Source organism: Vipera berus, assembly GCF_964194415.1.
Source record: "Vipera berus genome assembly, chromosome: 3".
NCBI lineage: Eukaryota > Metazoa > Chordata > Lepidosauria > Squamata > Viperidae > Vipera > Vipera berus.
Window position 1 is genome coordinate 14,840,469 of NC_138204.1, and position 17,718 is coordinate 14,858,186.

At 39.5% G+C, this 17,718-nt stretch overlaps 1 protein-coding gene across 1 annotated transcript in view; it reads right to left on the minus strand.

Annotated features, from left to right (window-relative positions):
• Positions 1–17,718, minus strand: part of CIMIP1 (ciliary microtubule inner protein 1) — a gene marked incomplete at both ends in the record, with an annotated part of 28,252 nt that overhangs the window by 3,999 nt on the left and 6,535 nt on the right. Inside the window, 2 exons of the mRNA XM_081322127.1 lie at positions 6,045–6,143; positions 17,298–17,379. Of these exons, the coding sequence (XP_081178253.1) occupies positions 6,045–6,143; positions 17,298–17,379 (181 nt within the window). The remainder of the gene's footprint in view (positions 1–6,044; positions 6,144–17,297; positions 17,380–17,718) is intronic.

The window sequence follows — 17,718 nt, forward strand, 5'->3', positions numbered from 1 at the left end:
AAGTCATGTCTAATTCTTCGGGGAGAGGCTCCCCTGTCTCCCAGAGTCTGCCCAGACTCTTGCCTACTGTGTCGATACTATCCAATCATCTCATCATTTGCCGTCCCCTTCTCCTTTTGCCTAGAATCTTTCCCAACATCAGGGTTTTTTCCCAATGAGTTCTCTCTTCTCATTTGGTGGCCTAAGTATTTGAGCTTCAGCTATCTGTCCTTCCAAAGAACAGTCAAGGTTGATTTTCTTTAGGATTGGCTGATTTGATCTTCTTGCAGGCTAAGTCTTCTCCAACACCATAATTGGAAAGCATCAATTCTTCAGAGCTCAGCCTTCCTTATGGCCCAACTCTCACAGTCATTCATTGTTATTGGGAAAAACCATAGCTTTGACTCTACAGACCTTTGTCGACAAGGTGATGTCTCTGCTTTTTAATATGGCGTCTAGGTTTTCCATAGCTTTCTTCCCAAGACACTAGTACCTTTTGATTTCAGCCATCATCTGCAAGGATCTAAAATCTGCCACTGCTTCCATTTCTTCCCCTTCTATTTGCCATGAAGTGGGACTGGATGCCATGATCTTATTTGTTTTTCAACTTACTTTGAGTTTTAGGCCAGTTTTTGTGTTCTCCTCTTTCACCCTCATCTTTAGTTCTCTTTAGTTCCTTTTACTTTCTACCATTAGTGGTATCATCTGCATATCTGAGGTTATTTTGCTATTTTGGTTTTTGTAAATAAATAAATATTTCCCATTCAAACAAATATAAAATCCTTCCTTCAACACATCAGGACAATTAGTTACAGTGATATGGAAGCAAGGGCCCCATATGAGAATGAAGCTCTTTGTTGATAGATAGGAAACATTAAAGCTCTTCTACAAAACAAAAGTTTATTTCTTTGGGGGTAAGAGGAAATTAATGAGTTCTAAGAACAGAAACAAGGAAGATTATTAATTAAGATGACTTCAGCATGAAAAATAATTAATGCAGCCTAAAGGCTTTCCCCAACTGCCGTGTAAAAGGGCTATCCACCTATTCTTGAACTGGCAGAAAACGATATGACCATGAAATTGGCTATCCTGATTGCTGATCTTTATCCTGCTTCTAGTGTGTCTATTGTGACCTACTGCTAATGGAGCTGTCCTGATTTCGTGTGCAATACATGATAAGGAAAATAATTGTTTGATTTCCTCCAGCTTTGCTGCCCCTCTCTCTTCTGCACTTCACCAGTTTGCAAGAAAACACCTGCCAATTGTACTGTTCCACCAGAGATGGGGTTCATCTGCTTGCAATATTCTGATCATCGGTTTAGGTGTCCTTATTCCAATATCACATGCTGTTATAACCCAAGCTAAGTGAGTTAAAAAGAAAAACACAGAGATAAACATCATTAAGAGACCCATGTCATGAGCAGCAATATTATTTATGCCTTGTCTGTCCTATCTTGACAACAAAGTCTCATTTCCTGATTCTTCCATTTTCTGCCTAGACGCATTGTAAGGGAGCATTCTGTCCATCTCAATGCTATTTCTGTTGGATACAGTGTAATAGAGTGGGAAGGGACCTTAGAGATCTTCTGGTCCAACCCCCTGTTCAGTATACCATTTCGGACAAATGGATGTCCAATCTCTTCTTAAAAAACTTCTGGAGGCAAGTTGTTCCACTTATTGATTGTTCTAAATGTCAGGAAATTCTCTCCTTGATAGGTTTCCATCCGCTGCTTTTCGTCCTGCCTTCAGGTGCTTTGGAGAATAGGTTGACTCCCTCTTCTTTGTGGCAAGCCCTAAGATATTGGGACACTGCTATCATGTCACCCCAGTCCTTCTTTTCATTAAACTAGGCATGTCCAATTCCTGGAACTGTTCTTCATATGTTTTAGCCTCCAGTCCCCTATATCCTCCCTGCCCATCAAATTATTTATTTAATGGGATCAGTTACTGTCATATTCCCCATCTCTGTTCTGCTACTGTTACATTAAAAAAATGTTAAAAAGGACCAAAGTTGGAATAACCAGGCACTTTGGTGTAGTGGCTAAAGTTCTGGGCTAGAAACATGGAGGCTACAAGTTGGAATCCTCCTAAACATGAAAGGTGTTAGGTCACCTAACAAGATTGTTATGGGAAAACCAGGGAGTGGGCTTACCATGTAGGTATGCTGCCTTGAGTTGAAAAAAAAGAAAGGAGAGATTAAGTAAATTGAATAACTAACCAAAGACTGCTTCCTTTGGGCAAATCAGTGTTAATTACACTAGATATTGTTCTAGTAGCTTCAGAAAGTTTTATGTCTACATATCTCTCCATCTCTATCTGAACATGTGCCATCAAATCATTGATCACATAGACCTTCTCTATCCTGGTCCTTCAGGTCTTCCAAAACGGTTCCCAACACTGTTGTACCCTTCATGGCTCTAATTCAGACCATCCACCTTGCTTTCTTTTTATCCTCTTCTCTTTCCTTCCATTTTTCCCAATACTACGGAGTTCTCAAATGTTTGTGCAAAATATGCTGGCAAACAGGTAATATAAATTCTTGATTGTGGAGCTTATTTATTTTTCCTCCTGCTTTTGCATGTTTTCCATTTGATTTATTTTGTCTGCTAACAGTGTGTGATGTTTGATGATGTTTAATAGATAAACATCATGCTATATTTTTGCTCTGAGGGGTCCTTGGTGCTCCCTGGTGCTCCCTAAGTTAGTTGCTTTCTTGCAGACATTTCATTACCCAACTAGGTAATATCATCAGTGTTCTCCCTTTATTGGTATTTTTTGCTAGCAGAACTGAGTGGTGTATGCAGGGCTTTTTTTGTCATAGAACGCTCAGAACGGAATTCCGGCACCTTTTTTGGATGGAACCTTGTAGGGTAGGCAAGGCGGGTTGTATGACATGTGTGAGTTCTGGCACCTTTTTCTTTTACAAAAAAAGCACTGGGTGTATGTGCTTGCTTTAATTGGGACATAGAGATTGGCTGGGTGTCCACTGAATGAAAAGCAACCCATAGTTATTTCCCAACAATTTAAACGTTGCACCTTTCTACCGTTTCATTGTTACACAATTCTGTTTCAGCCTTGTGCTAACCTGAGAAAGACCACTGAGTTAAAGCACTTACACAACCATTGTCCAAGGGAGTCTAGCACTATTTATGCAATTTTGACAAACCAATGAGACAAACTGCTGCTGGATCCAACTCTTTAGGAATATTACCATAGTGGCAGCAAAGACTGATCAGGGACAAAGGGGAGACTGCATAACCAGAATTGGTCACCTTGCCAATAAGTACTACTTTACTGATTATGAGACAATGGTCCAAAATAGAAGGTGAGAAAGCACAAAAGATTTTACATAGTTCATGGTGACTATTGGATGTTCTCAGTTTGATGAGGGAAACACCACATTTCCTGGGATCCAGCTAGCAATAGCACTTAGACTTACCATGCTTCCCTGAAAATAAGACCGGGTATGTTTGTTTTTTTTTGGCCTCGAAAAGAGGCACCAGGTCTTATTTTTGGGGAATATCTTACTCACCTCCAACACCGACAACCCCACCCAGCAGGTCCACTTCTTCTGGGACCGAAGGAGCAGCTTTATTCTGCAGCTGGATTCCAGCCTGTATTTTGAAGTCAGGCCTTTCCAGAAGGCCTATGGTTGAATCCATAGCTTGGTCCTCGGCTGCAGAGGTCTTACAGAACCGGGCTATAGATTGAATTCATAGCTTGGGTCTTGGCTGCACAGACCTTCCGGAAAGACCTGTGAGTGAGAAATGCAGGCCTGGCTGCAGAAGATGGCACAGAAGAAGTGGGCCGGTGAGGAGAGGCCTGGCTGCAAGGTAAGTGGGTGCGGGGCGCGTGGGGCAGATCCACACACACCACCCCCTCCCTAGCTTGATTTTTAAGTGTGTGCCTTGCCCAAAAACTAGGGCTTATATTAGGCCCACACTCAAAAATCAAGCTAGGGTTTATTTTCGGGGTAGGCCTTATTTTCAGGGAAACACAGTATACACCGACCGCTTCATAGTGCTTTACAGTCCTCTCTAAGCAGTTTACAAAGACAGCATATTGCCTCCAACAATCTGGGTCCTCATTTTATTGACCTCAGAAGGATGGAAGGCTGAGTTAACCTCGAGCCAGTGAGAATTGAACTCCTGGCAGTCAGCAGAATTGGCCTGCAATACTGCATTCTAACCGCTGCGCCACTACAGCTCCTAAGGATGACTTTAGCCTTTCTCATTCTTGGGGCAGAGGATGAGATGGTGCCAAGCGATCACAGCAGAAATATGATATTGTCAGGCCATGTTGAGGTGCTAGTGAGCAAAGGCTCTTCCTCAACGGCATGGGCAAACTACGAGGATTTTGTGCTTCATCAATCAAAGACATCTGGAGCGCATCAGCTGGAGAAATATGCCAATCTCTCAATTGTAGTAAACACGAAAGGGGTTAATGGATAATCTAGAGGAGGGTGTGGCAGGAGAAGGACGCATGCAATAAAGACTGAAGCTCCTTCTTCATCTCAGCCCCCGCTGCTGTGCTTGTTGGGTTGAATTACTTCCATAATGCATGTGGAATGTCCTCTCTCCCATAACACTTTAACATCTGGGGACTTACCCTGCTCAGCAATGCACAGTGAAAGAAAGCAATGTTTCGGTTTGTTCTGTTGCCAAGGCCCTTTTGGCTTTGTTCCTGAGCCAAAGCTGAGAAATGTCTGTGATATCAAGGTGGAGCATATCCCTTTGAAAGGATTGCCTCGTCTTTCTTTTCCTTCTCATGGCCAGGCATGCCACCCACAGAGGGGAACAATGGAGGCAATTATGTCCACGTGCCTCCATGCTGCTCTACATCAGAGGAAGCACAAAAGGGCTAAAGCCTTTTTTGCCTAGACCATCCAGAGGAAGGGATAGATGCAGCTTTTCATGCTCATAAGAGAAAATAAATTACAATTGCAAGCCACAGCTGTTTAAACGGATCATATTGTCCTCCATCTAATCCCCAAATCCATGTGGGGTTTTTTTTTTGTTTAGTTTTTTTGATGAGCAAGCTATTTCTTGTAAACGATACCCTGAAAAGCTGAGGTCCAGACCCTTTTATTTACAGACTGCCAGTGCACATGTTGTGCCAAGAAGCAAACTGCGGATGCAATGAAGGGCAACGAATGAAAGCATGTTTCCTGTACTTTTGGGAAACATGAATGTGCCTGCAGGCCTGTTTTCTGGTCTCTGGAAATCCCTAATTGTATACATGGCGGTGCAATAAAACAGGGTAAATCTCCACAGATAGAAAACCGTTTTGCTTGATCCTGGGGAGCTGCTCCTAAGAAAACCTAATGGGATTCCTTTAGTTTATAAAATGTACATTCTCTTTTCATCAAGTGCCGTAATAAAAATTGTAATAAATCTAGATTGGTCTTTCCCCAAATGGTGGTCTCCCAGGGTGCAGCTCCCAGAATTTTGAGGTAATATGTTCAAAAACTTTTGCCATTCTGTCTAAAACCCACGCTAACTAGAAATTCTGGAAGTCAGAATCCAACACATCTGGAAGGTGTTGGAAATGCTGGTCTATTGTAATGCAATCTTAAAGTGAGGAATGCATGAAAGCCTGAAACAAAAAGATTTTGTTGTTCCTTTTCTATTACTTTGTCTAGTTTGTGCTCCTATTAGTTCTTGCTTGTGGGCAAGTGGTATATTTCTTACAGATTTTTCAATGCACTACTGTTACACTGATGAACTGAACAGTTTGGGGACTCCTGGTTTACACAGATCTGAAAAAAGCAATTGAAACAGACAAGGGCTCCCAACTCTAATCTTTTTCTAACACTGAGGTCAGTAAGCTATGATACACAAAACTTTATGTCTGAGAGTACAATAACTTATTTGCATCATCTAAAGTTGTGCAATGAAATCTCCAATAATCAGAGCATCCAAAGGCATCAATCTCGAGTGTCTTAAATTTGTTCTTAGCATCTGAACCTTTGCTTCAAACTTTCGATGGCCTCTGAAAAAGTAAGTCCTGTTTTTTTTTTCTTTCCAGAAGTGCTGTCACTTGAAACTGCTTCACAAATAGCTAACCTTAATATATTTTTCCACTGGTGTCACAGGTCGGATCTGTAAGTGTTCTGGAAGTGGGATCTTCGGCTTAGCAAGTTGTTTCTTTTCATCTTTTACCAACTTAAAAAAAAATAGAAAAATGTAATAAAATAAATTGACACTTCAGGCTGAGTCATGCATTGTGATAACATAATAGTTCATATCCATCTAGATATTTATATTCTATTTGAGCAGTACCTGAAGACCTTCTGCTTGGCTTCTGACACTATTCAAGGCTATTTATTACGTACCTTTGGATGCTGTTAAAATTCATCTTTCATATGGAAAATCACTTCTCATTTTAAAGCTAGCAACAAAATCTGGACGACAGATTTAAATAATGTAATATAGCTTAAGGTAATGTAACTTACACTGCACTGTACACCTTTATAGGTAGTTCTTGACTTACAAACGGTCCCATAGTGACCATTAAAAGTTCTGACAGAGATACCTGGGGGTACTTATGACCTGGATTTGAAGTTCCAACAGTCACTTCTTCCCATGGTCACATGACTGCATTTCATGTGCTTGGCATCCAGGCCACATTTATAGCAATTTGCAACAGCCCGCGATCATGTGACCCTGTTTTGCAATGTTTTTGCCCAAGCTCTGCATTTACTTCTGGTTTTTGGCCAAACTCCACCCACAGTGAAACACTGATTCACATAATGACCACAGCATGTGTTCACTTAATGACTACACCAAAAAAGATCATAAACTCAGCTCAGCCATCTGACTGACCTGCTTTGTGACCATCATGAGTTACAACCATGATGGACAGGCTACTGTGTCCGACCCATCGTGACCCCATGGACAATGTTCCTCCAGGCCTTCCTGTCCTCTACCTCCTTCTGGAGTCCATTTAAGCTCATGCCTACTGCTTCAGTGACTCCATCCAGCCACCTCATTCTCTGTCATCCCCTTCTTCTATTGCCCTCAATCTTTCCCAGCATTAGGCTCTTCTCCAGTGAGTCCTTCCTTCTCATTAGGTGGCCAAAGTATTTGAGTTTTAACTTCAGGATCTGGCCTTCTAAAGAGCAGTCAGGGTTGATTTCCTCTAGGACTGACCGGTTTGATTGCCTTGCAGTCCAAGGGACTCGCAGGAGTCTTCTCCAGCACCATAGTTCAAAGGCCTCAATTCTTTGGCGCTCAGCCTTTCTTATGGTCCAACTTTTACTGCCATACATTGCAACTGGGAAGACCATAGCCTTGACTATACGCACTTTTGTTGACAGGGTGATGTCTCTGCTTTTTAGTGTGCTGTCTAGATTTGCCATGGCTTTCCTCCTGAGGATTACCTCTACTCATCTTTCAGTGGGATTTTCTCCCAGGGAAATGAGAATAAGATTACAGCTAGCAGACGGAGACATATGATTGGTTTCATGTTATGGCAACCCAGCCAGTGATATCCGCAGGGGGCCTAACAGCATCAAAATGTCAGAAGCAGCCAGAGTAATCAAAGCCCGCTTCTTTTTAATTTGTGCATTGCATGTTAAAAGCTGTACATCTTTTTTAAAAAATAATCTTTATTAATTATTTACATTAAAAATGACAACAAATAGTACAAAGGGAACAAACAAAATAAACCGAGAGTTATATCTACTCTTCTATTAACAAAAAATATAACATCCCAGCTAAACTTTCCAATGCCTAGAATAACCTTATCATTTAAGAAACTACCATTAGTCAAATTTTATTTTATTTATTTATTTATTTATTTTAATTCCATTTATATCCCGCCCTTCTCCGAAGACTCAGGGCGGCTTACAAGCTTAGCAGTAGCCTTCATTCTATGTATATGCCTGCTTATTAGGGCTTTCACACACACCCCAAGCGGCATTATTACAAAGTCAGCTTATTGCCCCCAACAATCTGGGTCCTCATTTTACCTACCTCGGAAGGATGGAAGGCTGAGTCAACCTTGAGCCTGGTGGGATGCGAACCTGCACTAATTGCAGGCAGCTGGTGTTACTTAAGGAGGCATTAGCCCACTGCTCCACCAAGGCTTTATCCACTTTATAAGCCTAATAAAATACATAAATCAATTAAGTAAGCGATCTCATCGCTCATCTCCTAAATTGAACCTTCTTTTAAGCCATACAAAACACTTATTCCAACTTATATTATATAGTGATTCACGTTTATCTTTTAGGATGTATGTTAACCTGTCCATCTCGGCACAACAAAGAATCTTATTTATTATCAAATGATCAGGAGGAATATCTGGGTCCTTCCACAGTTGTGCAAAAGCCATCCTTGCTGCTGTTGAGACATGAACAAATATATACCAATCTCTTTTATCGATATTAACCGGTCTCATATCCAATAAATAGAGGTCTGGCTGCATAGGGAAGCTCACGCCTGTTATTTCCAACAACCACTACTGAATTTTTCTCCAATACCGTCTGGCATATGAACAGGTCCACCACTGGTGGAAGAAGGTACCCTTGGCCGAACAACATTTCCAGCATCTGTTAGAGGATCCTGGAAACATTTTAGTGATTCTAACAGGGGGGAGATACCAACGATAGATCATTTTATAAAAAATTTCCTTAAAAGAGGAGGATAGAGTCAGTTTCATGGTCTTATTCCATAAGTTCTGCCACGTATCGAGTTGTATTGTCTTCCCAATATTTCTCCCCCAGGCAATCATCATGTCTTCTACATTCTCTTCCGCCATATAACTGGACAGAAGAAGATTATATGCGTTAGAAATAAATTTTCTTTGACTACCCAAAAGGAGTTTATCAATTGTTTGTAATTGAAGAGCAATACCATACTCCTGTTTGTCTCTGGCAGTTCTAATTTGTATTTGGGCATAAGACCACCAGTCTATGTTGAATCCCCTAATTTGGAGATCAGCTCTGGATCTGAGTCTCCCATCCTCATCCAACAAATCACCGTAGGTCCAATTTCTCTTTATACTGTGTACAGTCGGGAGGGTCACCGCTTCCAATGGAGATACCTATTTGGGGATCTGGATATATACTTGTTTTTTAACGGCCTCCCAAACCCTTTGTAAATTTCCTCTAATATAATGAGTAGTAAAATATTTAGATTACTTATCCTTCTGTGGCCACAGAAAAGAATGCCAGCCTCGCTGCAAGTCATACCCTTCAAGTATCAAGATACATTTCCTTGAAAGGGTCACCCAGTCTTTTATCCAAACCAGGGAAGAGGCTTGGTAATAAAGCTCCGACACAGGGAGCCCCAAGCCGCCCTTTGTTTTATGCTCCTGCAACCTTTTCCTTTTTATACGGGGTTTTTTCCCTTGCCAAATAAATTTATTCAAAATTTGGTCTAATTTCCTAAAAAAAAATTCCCCAATCTTGCAGGGGCCGTTTGAAATAAGAAAATCCATTTTGGTAGGATATGGGCTTTTATCGCGGCAATTCTACCCAAGAGTGAGATCTGTAAATGCCGCCATCTATCCAAGTCATTTGCTGTATCTACTAACAGTTTTGAATAATTAAGCTCTTTAATAGTGGAACACTTGTTTGTCAACCAGACACCCAAATATTTAAGTTTTTCAACACAGTTAAACCCCATAATATTTTGGATCTGTTCCCTTTGAATATACGACAAATTTTTTTATTAGAGTTTTAGTTTTGTCCTTATTAATTTTTAATCCCGCTACCTCTCCATAGCTGTCTAAATTTACAAGTAATTTCGACCCTGTAGTCAAAGGATCTTCTAATATAAAAACCAAATCGTCAGCGAATGCTTGAAGTTTATATTCCTTTCCCTTTAATTTTTAAGCCTTTAATTTCCGAATCCTGTCTAATCATCTTAAGAAATGGTTCCATAGTTAAGATGAAAAGCAGCGGTGAAAGGGGGCATCCTTGTCTAGTAGTCTTATAAATCTGTATCTCCTCTGATATTGATCCATTAAGCAGCAACCTTGCTGACTGCTTGGTATAGATAGCTTGAACTGCCTTTGTAAATTGAGAGCCGAAACCCATCACTTCCATTTGTTGTATTAAAAAATTCCAATTGACTCTATCAAAAGCCTTTTGGGCGTCCAGAAAGATCATCACCATAGGTTTGTCTGGATGGGTCTCATAGTATTCTAAGGCATTCAATACTACTCTTAAATTATCCCTCAGATGCCTATGAGGTAAAAAACCATTCTGATCTTGGTGGATAAAATGGGACAAAAACACCCGGAGTCTCTCAGTTAATATTGTTGCAAAAATCTTATAGTCCACATTAAGGAGCGAGATTGGTCTATAGTTCTGGATCGAGGTTTTATCAGTGTCAGGTTTCGGGATTAGGGAAATATAGGCCTCTGTCCAGGACCGGGGTAACTATGATTCTTTTGGGACCTCATTGAATAGGTCCTTCATTTGTGAACTAATTGAATAAAAAATCTCTTTATAAAATTTGCTAGGGATTCCATCTGGTCTTGGGGTCTTACCACCTGCCTGTTTCTTGACAGCTGCTGCAATTTCCCCACTAGTAATTTTTGCATTTAGAATTTCTTTACGTGAATCAGAAATTGCCTCAGTCTGCAAATTCTGAAGGTAACTCCTGACCTTATCTTCCTGATAAATTTCTTGACTATAGAGGGAGGATTACCGTAAAATTCTTGTGCCACCTTTGCTTTTTGTTCTGTTGTACCAACCAAATTGCCCATGTAATCCCATAGCATTTGAATCTTCCTAGATTCTATTTCTTTTCTTAATCTATAAGATAACCACTGGCCAGGTTTATTGGTAAACTCGAATTGCGTTTGTCTACACTTCCAAATTTTATTCGTCAAATCTTTTTGATCTAAAATAGATAAATCATGTCTAATCAAATCTATTTTCTCTTTGGTCAAATTGTTAGATGGATCAAAACGTAACTACCCCTCGTCTGTCTCCAATTCGGCTAGTAACTTTATCCATTCTGCCTTCTCTTTTTTCCATTTAGCCACTGTATACTTTATTACCAATCCCCTAACAACAGCTTTGGCCGTGTCCCAAATATTTTGAAGAGATGTATCTTCTTTCTTATTTTCAGAAAAAAATAGCCTATTTCTTTTTTAACCATATTTATAAATCCCTCGTCCACCATTATCTCAGCCCTCATAGACCATCTTGCTCTTCTGGTGGGCCCCTTCCACTCTACTATCAAAGGGTGATGGTCTGCCCATATATTCGTACCTATTTCAACAAATGTTATCTCTTCTTTCAGATCTGGTGTTGACCAAAGCATATCAATCCTAGACCACAACCTGTGCCTGGGAGAGAAATATGTATAATACATTTGCATGGGATGGTGATCTCGCCACACATCTCTTAACCCCATTTCTATTCTTAAATTATCCCATATTTTAGGGAGTACCTTTCTATGTCCTTTTTTGTATTTTGGAGAGCCCACTCCTGAATCATAGTCAATTGTTGTATCTACAATCGCATTAAAGTCCCCTACAATACATATATGCTCATAGTCTAATTCATTTATTTTCTTATAAAGGTCTCTAAAAAACCCAAATTGATTAACATTGGGGGCATATATGTTAACCAACAATACTGTCTTTTGACCAATAAGAATCTCTAACATCAATATCCTACCTTCTATATCAGCATATATTTGACGTTTCACCAGACCTTTCCGGTCATAAACAACCACTCCCCTTTTTTTTTGGTTGGCCAGAGATACATACAACTTACCCAGTTTAGGATGGATTAGGGTCTTGAGATGATCTTTCCTTATATGAACCTCTTGTAGGCATATAATATCATAGTTATCTTTCTGAAGGTTAGACCAAACCCTTTTCCTCTTAATAGGAGTATTCAGTCCATTAATGTTGACAGAAAACAGGTGGAGCCCCTCGTTCATACCTCTACTTATTTGTGTTCTTAAGTTTCCGAGATCTGGTCTCAATTTGGGAGTTCTTTCCTCTATCCTCTCCAAAATGGACTGTTCCCTTATCTTGTCCGGTGCACTCTTTGGTTGTCATTTCCTGAGTTACTTCCTCTTGGCTTTTACTTTCGTTGTCACCCTCGCTCTCCTGGTTGCTAGGATTAATATAGACCTCTGAAAAGTCTTGTGCTTCTTGTATAGTTTCCAATCGTAACCTCTGCTCTTGCCAAGTAAAGGTCAGGCCTTCGGGTAGTAGCCAACGATAGTGTATCCCTTGTTTCTTTAGCCATGTTGTAAGAAAACCATATTTCCTCCAGGTGTCTCGTACCCATTTCGAGAGTTGAGGTAGAACTGTTAGTCAATTGTCTTTATAGGTAAAAGCTTGGTCTCATTTTCCGAAATACTTTGTCCCTCAGTGACGTCCTGGAGAATCAAACATGAATCTCTCTTGGGAGGTTATTACGTTGAGTGTAGCTAGTATATACTCGAAAGACATCATCGATATCCCTTGAAACATCTCCATGGTCCCTTCCAGTAATTTCTGCCACAATCTCCCCCATCAATACGTCCAGATGCTCGTCTTTCTCCTTGGGGACGTTCTGGAACCGTAAAAAATAACCAGAGCAGTCCATTTCAAGGAAGATGATCTCTTCCTCGATTTTTTTTATTAGCCAATGCATGTCGAAGTTCAAGTCGCTCCATTTTGCAGATCACTTTCTTGGTCTTCGTCTCAGTAGCTTGAATCCATTCCTCGTGATTAGATAGGATATTTTGGACTTCCTCGAAGTTTGTGTGAAACTGCTATGTTTCATTGGTTAGCGTTTCAACCTTTTTATTTAGCTCTTCAAGAGACTTTGACGTTGACTCTTGATTCTTGATCAGCATCTCTTGTATAGCCTGGAGAATATCTTCCATATTCTGTGACGAAATCACAAGTTTACCAGGAGTAGTCATATCCTCTAACGATCGTCGTGGTGCCGTGGAAGTAGTAGCTGGAGATGGGACTAAGGAAGTCCTAGGCACCTTCTTCTTCAAAGTGGTAGTCATAGTAGCCATTTTGAATATTCCTAAAGAGTCTCTAGTCTCTAGTCACTAGATGGCAATAGACACCAGCTCCTCCAATTCATCTTACACACAAAGCAAACTCAAAAATGACAGCTCATGCAATGGCGTCCTACGGAGCAGGGAACATTAAAGTCAAAGTCACCAATCTTAAGGTAGGAGTAAAACCCAATTGCCAAGAACCCTCTTAGTCCGAAGATGGTATTATTCTTAAACTGCCACACCGTCTCTCTGCCACTTCATTCTATGTGGGCTTCGGGATTGGAAGATAGTTATAAACTCCACCACCTTGTCAGTTTGGCTTGAGTCAAGACTCCGAATATCAGCGCAATTTTACATTTAAGCTGGAATGAGTAAGGCTTTCTCACAGTATAGCAGTAGCCTCAGGAGGCCATAACAGGCACCCGCTCACCACTCCAGCACCGGGAAGGTTCTTCAGCGTCTTCGTGCAGATTGCACTTTCGGCACAGAGCTGGAAAGCTCCCCTCCTTTCTGCCGAGTTTTCCCACTCGGCGGCAGCTTCGAAGAAGCTTCAATGAAGCCACCAGGCGCAGCGACTATGTTGAGGTAGCTACTGCTCGACTTCCGCCGCCATTTTTTCGAGAGCCCCCAAAGCTGTACATCTTTCATTGACTGCTTGATTTCATATTTTGACACTGTTGATGCTTTCCCTAGGAATGTCCCTGATCCCAGCACTAGCAGTTGGTAGGTTATGGTTTATGATACTATGCATTGTGAATTTTGGATTATTCCATAAAATATGGCTAAGCTAGTACAAAATGGAAGCCTCATTGTTAAATATTTGACAGACTTAGATATTATTATATACTTAAGTATTTAGATATTTAACACCTCCAAAATAAGACTTGTAATGGGCTTAGATTTAAAGCCACAGCCTCTACCCCAAATACTATACCTCCTCTTATTACGCAGAAAAACTAAAAGTAAAGGTTTCCCCTGTCCAGTTGTGTCCAACTCTAGTGGGCAGGGCTCATCTCCATTTCCTAGCTGAGGGAGCCAGCCTTGTATGAAGATGCTTCCATGGTCATGTGGCTAGCATGACTAGGTCGAGGCTCATAGAATGCTGTTAGCATGGTCAAATATTTTATACCGAATTTAGAAGCAATTCTTAGACAAAGCAAAAAACTTAGGCCTGGGGAATTCTGGAAGCTGAAATCCACAATAACTAGAATTGATTGAGAAGGACGATATACTCAGCTGAGCAATATTTTCCCTTGCTTTAGGGACATATCTTCCAAGTGGTACATGACATTGTGGGAGGACAGCATGTTAGTCAAAGATAGCCCAATCTTAGAAGGATTCTACATTTTCCGGCTGTCAAGTTCCAAGCCCAAGAAAGACATGTTGCCTTTCTTCTAAGCAGATTTCTTTACTGTTCCTTACCTGTAAATTAAACTATTTGCACTATAAAACATATACTCTGAGAACTATTAGGGAGAAGTCATCTTCACTTCTTTTCTCTCACACAAACTATATAAATTGTCTCTTCCTCCTCTGGAATATCCCCTCCTTCCTGGGAATCTGGATAACATTCCATCCCACTAACAGATGTTGCTAAAATTTATTGTTAGTTTATTAACAGCATTTATCAGTCTGAAATGCTGCTATCAGGCTCCTTTTTTTTAAAAAATAAGTTTTTATTGATTTTTTAATATTACGTCTACATATTTGAAAAGCAACGTAGCGGCTGAGTTACAATAATTCAAATTACATACCAATATCATTAGTACAAATCTCAAACTATTACAATAAGTATTTCCTTTCTTTCCCCCTTAATATATACTGTCTCGTATTTAGATGAATACAATTCTTATTCTATCAATCAAATAAAAAATAACTTTCTGACATTTATCAATAGTTTTTAGTTTATATATATCTTAATTGCTTTAACATTCAATCTTTTAGACAATCAGTGACCTAATAAGTTTTTCCCAATTTTAATTTCTCATTAATATTTAAATTTAATGTTTAATATTTATGATTTCCAAATTTTGCATGACCCCATTTCCTTTATCACAATTCCTCACAAGATCTAATGTTCAGGATACACATTTTATCTATATAAGGTTCTCACCATCTGTATCAACAAATTAATAATACAATATAATATTCTTATTTTCTAATAATTTTCAAATATTTTAAATTTAATAACCAAAATTTATTTTATTTCAGTGTTTAATACTTTCTCTCTTTCTCTTTATATCTACTATCTGATATTTAAACTAATTTTTTCTTTTTCTTACCACTACATAGAGACCTATTTATTACATTCATCAATAAGATTTTAGCTTATATATATTTTAATCATCTTTACGTGACCCTTATACACAAATCAATATTTAAATTTAACTGTCAGTAATTATACTTCTAAATTTTACATGACCAAAATTTCTTTATTTCAATTCATAACAGTATCTTATATTCAAAATACACATATCTATTTAAGTATATTCTATTTTAATTCTCATAAGTAGATCCAAACCCCATTCTTCTTCAGTCTTATTCTAGCTTCTTTGTTTGCCAAATTGTTTCCCATGGCTGTGCTTTTGGGTCATCAAGCAAATCTCCTTGTATTGTTATACTGTATCTATTATTTGACATTGCAAAAACCATCCAGTTGCCATTTTTTGAAAGGACTAGCAGGTCCAGCAAGTCTTCTCTTTATTTTTCCATCTCGACGTAATTGTCCTGAACTGTTTGTCTTCTCTTCCATCTGTTTTTCTTTTTGATCCTCAGGTTCCTTCTGATTTGTATAAGAAATCTTTTCCTTTTTCCATATTGTCAGTTTCTTTTCTGGATTTTCCATTATCTGTATTTATTGAGTAGTTAAATCTTCTGTTATAGTATTTAATTGTTCAACTTTTTATGTTGTATGCTGTATAGATGATTCTTTAGTTATAGTCATAGTTTGAGATTGCATATCTGGGCTGCCTTCTTGTTTTTTTTTCTGTAGCTTCTTATTTCTTCACCAGCTGTAAGAAGATTTTGAAGAATTGCTTTCAACATAACAAAAAATTGTTACTGATCTTCTTCCATAGGAAAACTCTGTTCCTGGTTTTCTTCCATGATAGTATATTAGACTAAAAGCTTAACAGTCAGGAAATCCACTAGATAAAAAGCACAGCTGAGCTTTTCACAGCTGAAGTTTCAAGGTTGCATGTATCTTATCTACTTTCTGGGCTGTCAGCCAAGTCTCTTTTAGACAATAGCAGGTTGAAATATCAAGTTTAGCCACAAGGTGTTGCCCCAAAGTTATTTTGATCTTTTCAGTTTTACTTCAGTTTTAAAAGGGAAAACCCAGATCTTCGGTAAAAATAAAAAGTAAAAAATAAAGAATAGAGAGGCTTTTAGTCCACCAATTTTAGGAAATAGAATTCCGATTAGGATCCAATTATTTTTTCAACATTTTAAACTCTCCTGGGTAGTCAGTCACCGCTGTTTCTAGAGGGAGGGCTAAAATCTCCCTTCCCTCTCCATAGGGGGAAAAATACTTTAGCAGTTCATGCAGGTACAGAAAATAGTTAGGATTTAAGAGAGGTAGATCTCACCCAGTCTCTTTAAAGTTGTCTGATGGTAGGTGTGACTTCGGCTGTCTGCAGCCTAGTGACGAGCCATATTTCTATGGCCGGTCTTTCGTCTGCTGGTTTGAAGGATTTCGCCAGCTCTAGTGGGAGAGCTACCACTCTCCTGTGATCCAGCAATGGCCCCTCCTTGCTGGTTGCCTCTACAGGGTGACTTTTGACCCTTTTCAGGGTCCCCCAGCAGTGCGAAACTGGATGGGGAAGATGGAGCTCGTCTTCCAGGTGTCAATGGTGGCTGCACGGCAAACCGGAAGTCATCCAGGCTCCTTTTGATGTTCAGTAATATACAGATATAGCTAGGATTGGCATACAAAGTGACTAGTCTTATCGCTCAAGTCATGCAGTTAAATCCCACACCTCCCTTTTATTTTCTTGCAGAACAAATTATTTCCATTGATAATTAATTGCCCCAACCACCTTGAGGCAGTTTGCTAAGTCTGTGAGAGAGTACTCCTTAAAAAAAATGCAATAACATCCTATCCCATTGTTCTAGTGTACAGGTGTCAAACTTGCAACTTCACGTGACGTGTTGCGATGTATTGTGATTTTTTTCCCCATTGCTGGCAATGGGGTGGGCACGGTTTTGGAGTGATGCATCTGGCCCGTGTGCTGGCAGTTTGATGCCCCTGTACCTAGCGTAAGCATCCCAATTGCAGTTCAACACAGGTTATGAGGTATATCCATTCTTCATATATAAATATTGCACAGAAGGAAATGTTACCTCTTCAAGTGGGGTCAACAGAAATCCCCAGCGCTTGGGCCATTTTCGGGCAGCTTCACGCTCTGTTTCAATGTGAGTCTTCCTAATCCAAGAAAAAAAAAGCATTTGTAAAACTTGACAAAGTCACCTAACAAAGCCCTTTACACTGCATTCCTCCAACTTGGACATGTAAAGCCTCAAAATTTATTGGTTTCTAACTTTGAGACTATACTTGCATGCTGTACTGTAGATATCTAGATAGAAGGATCATTTGTGGAAATAATTCTATACTTTTGATAAACGATGTGCAAATTGCTGCAGGCAAATAGATTTCAAGTTTGTTCTATCCTTTAGCAAACTGTGAATCAATGTAAGGTGAAAACTCCCCTCCCAAAGTCCTTGAGAAGAATTTAGTAGATTAAGTCAATTTCCTCATTATTCT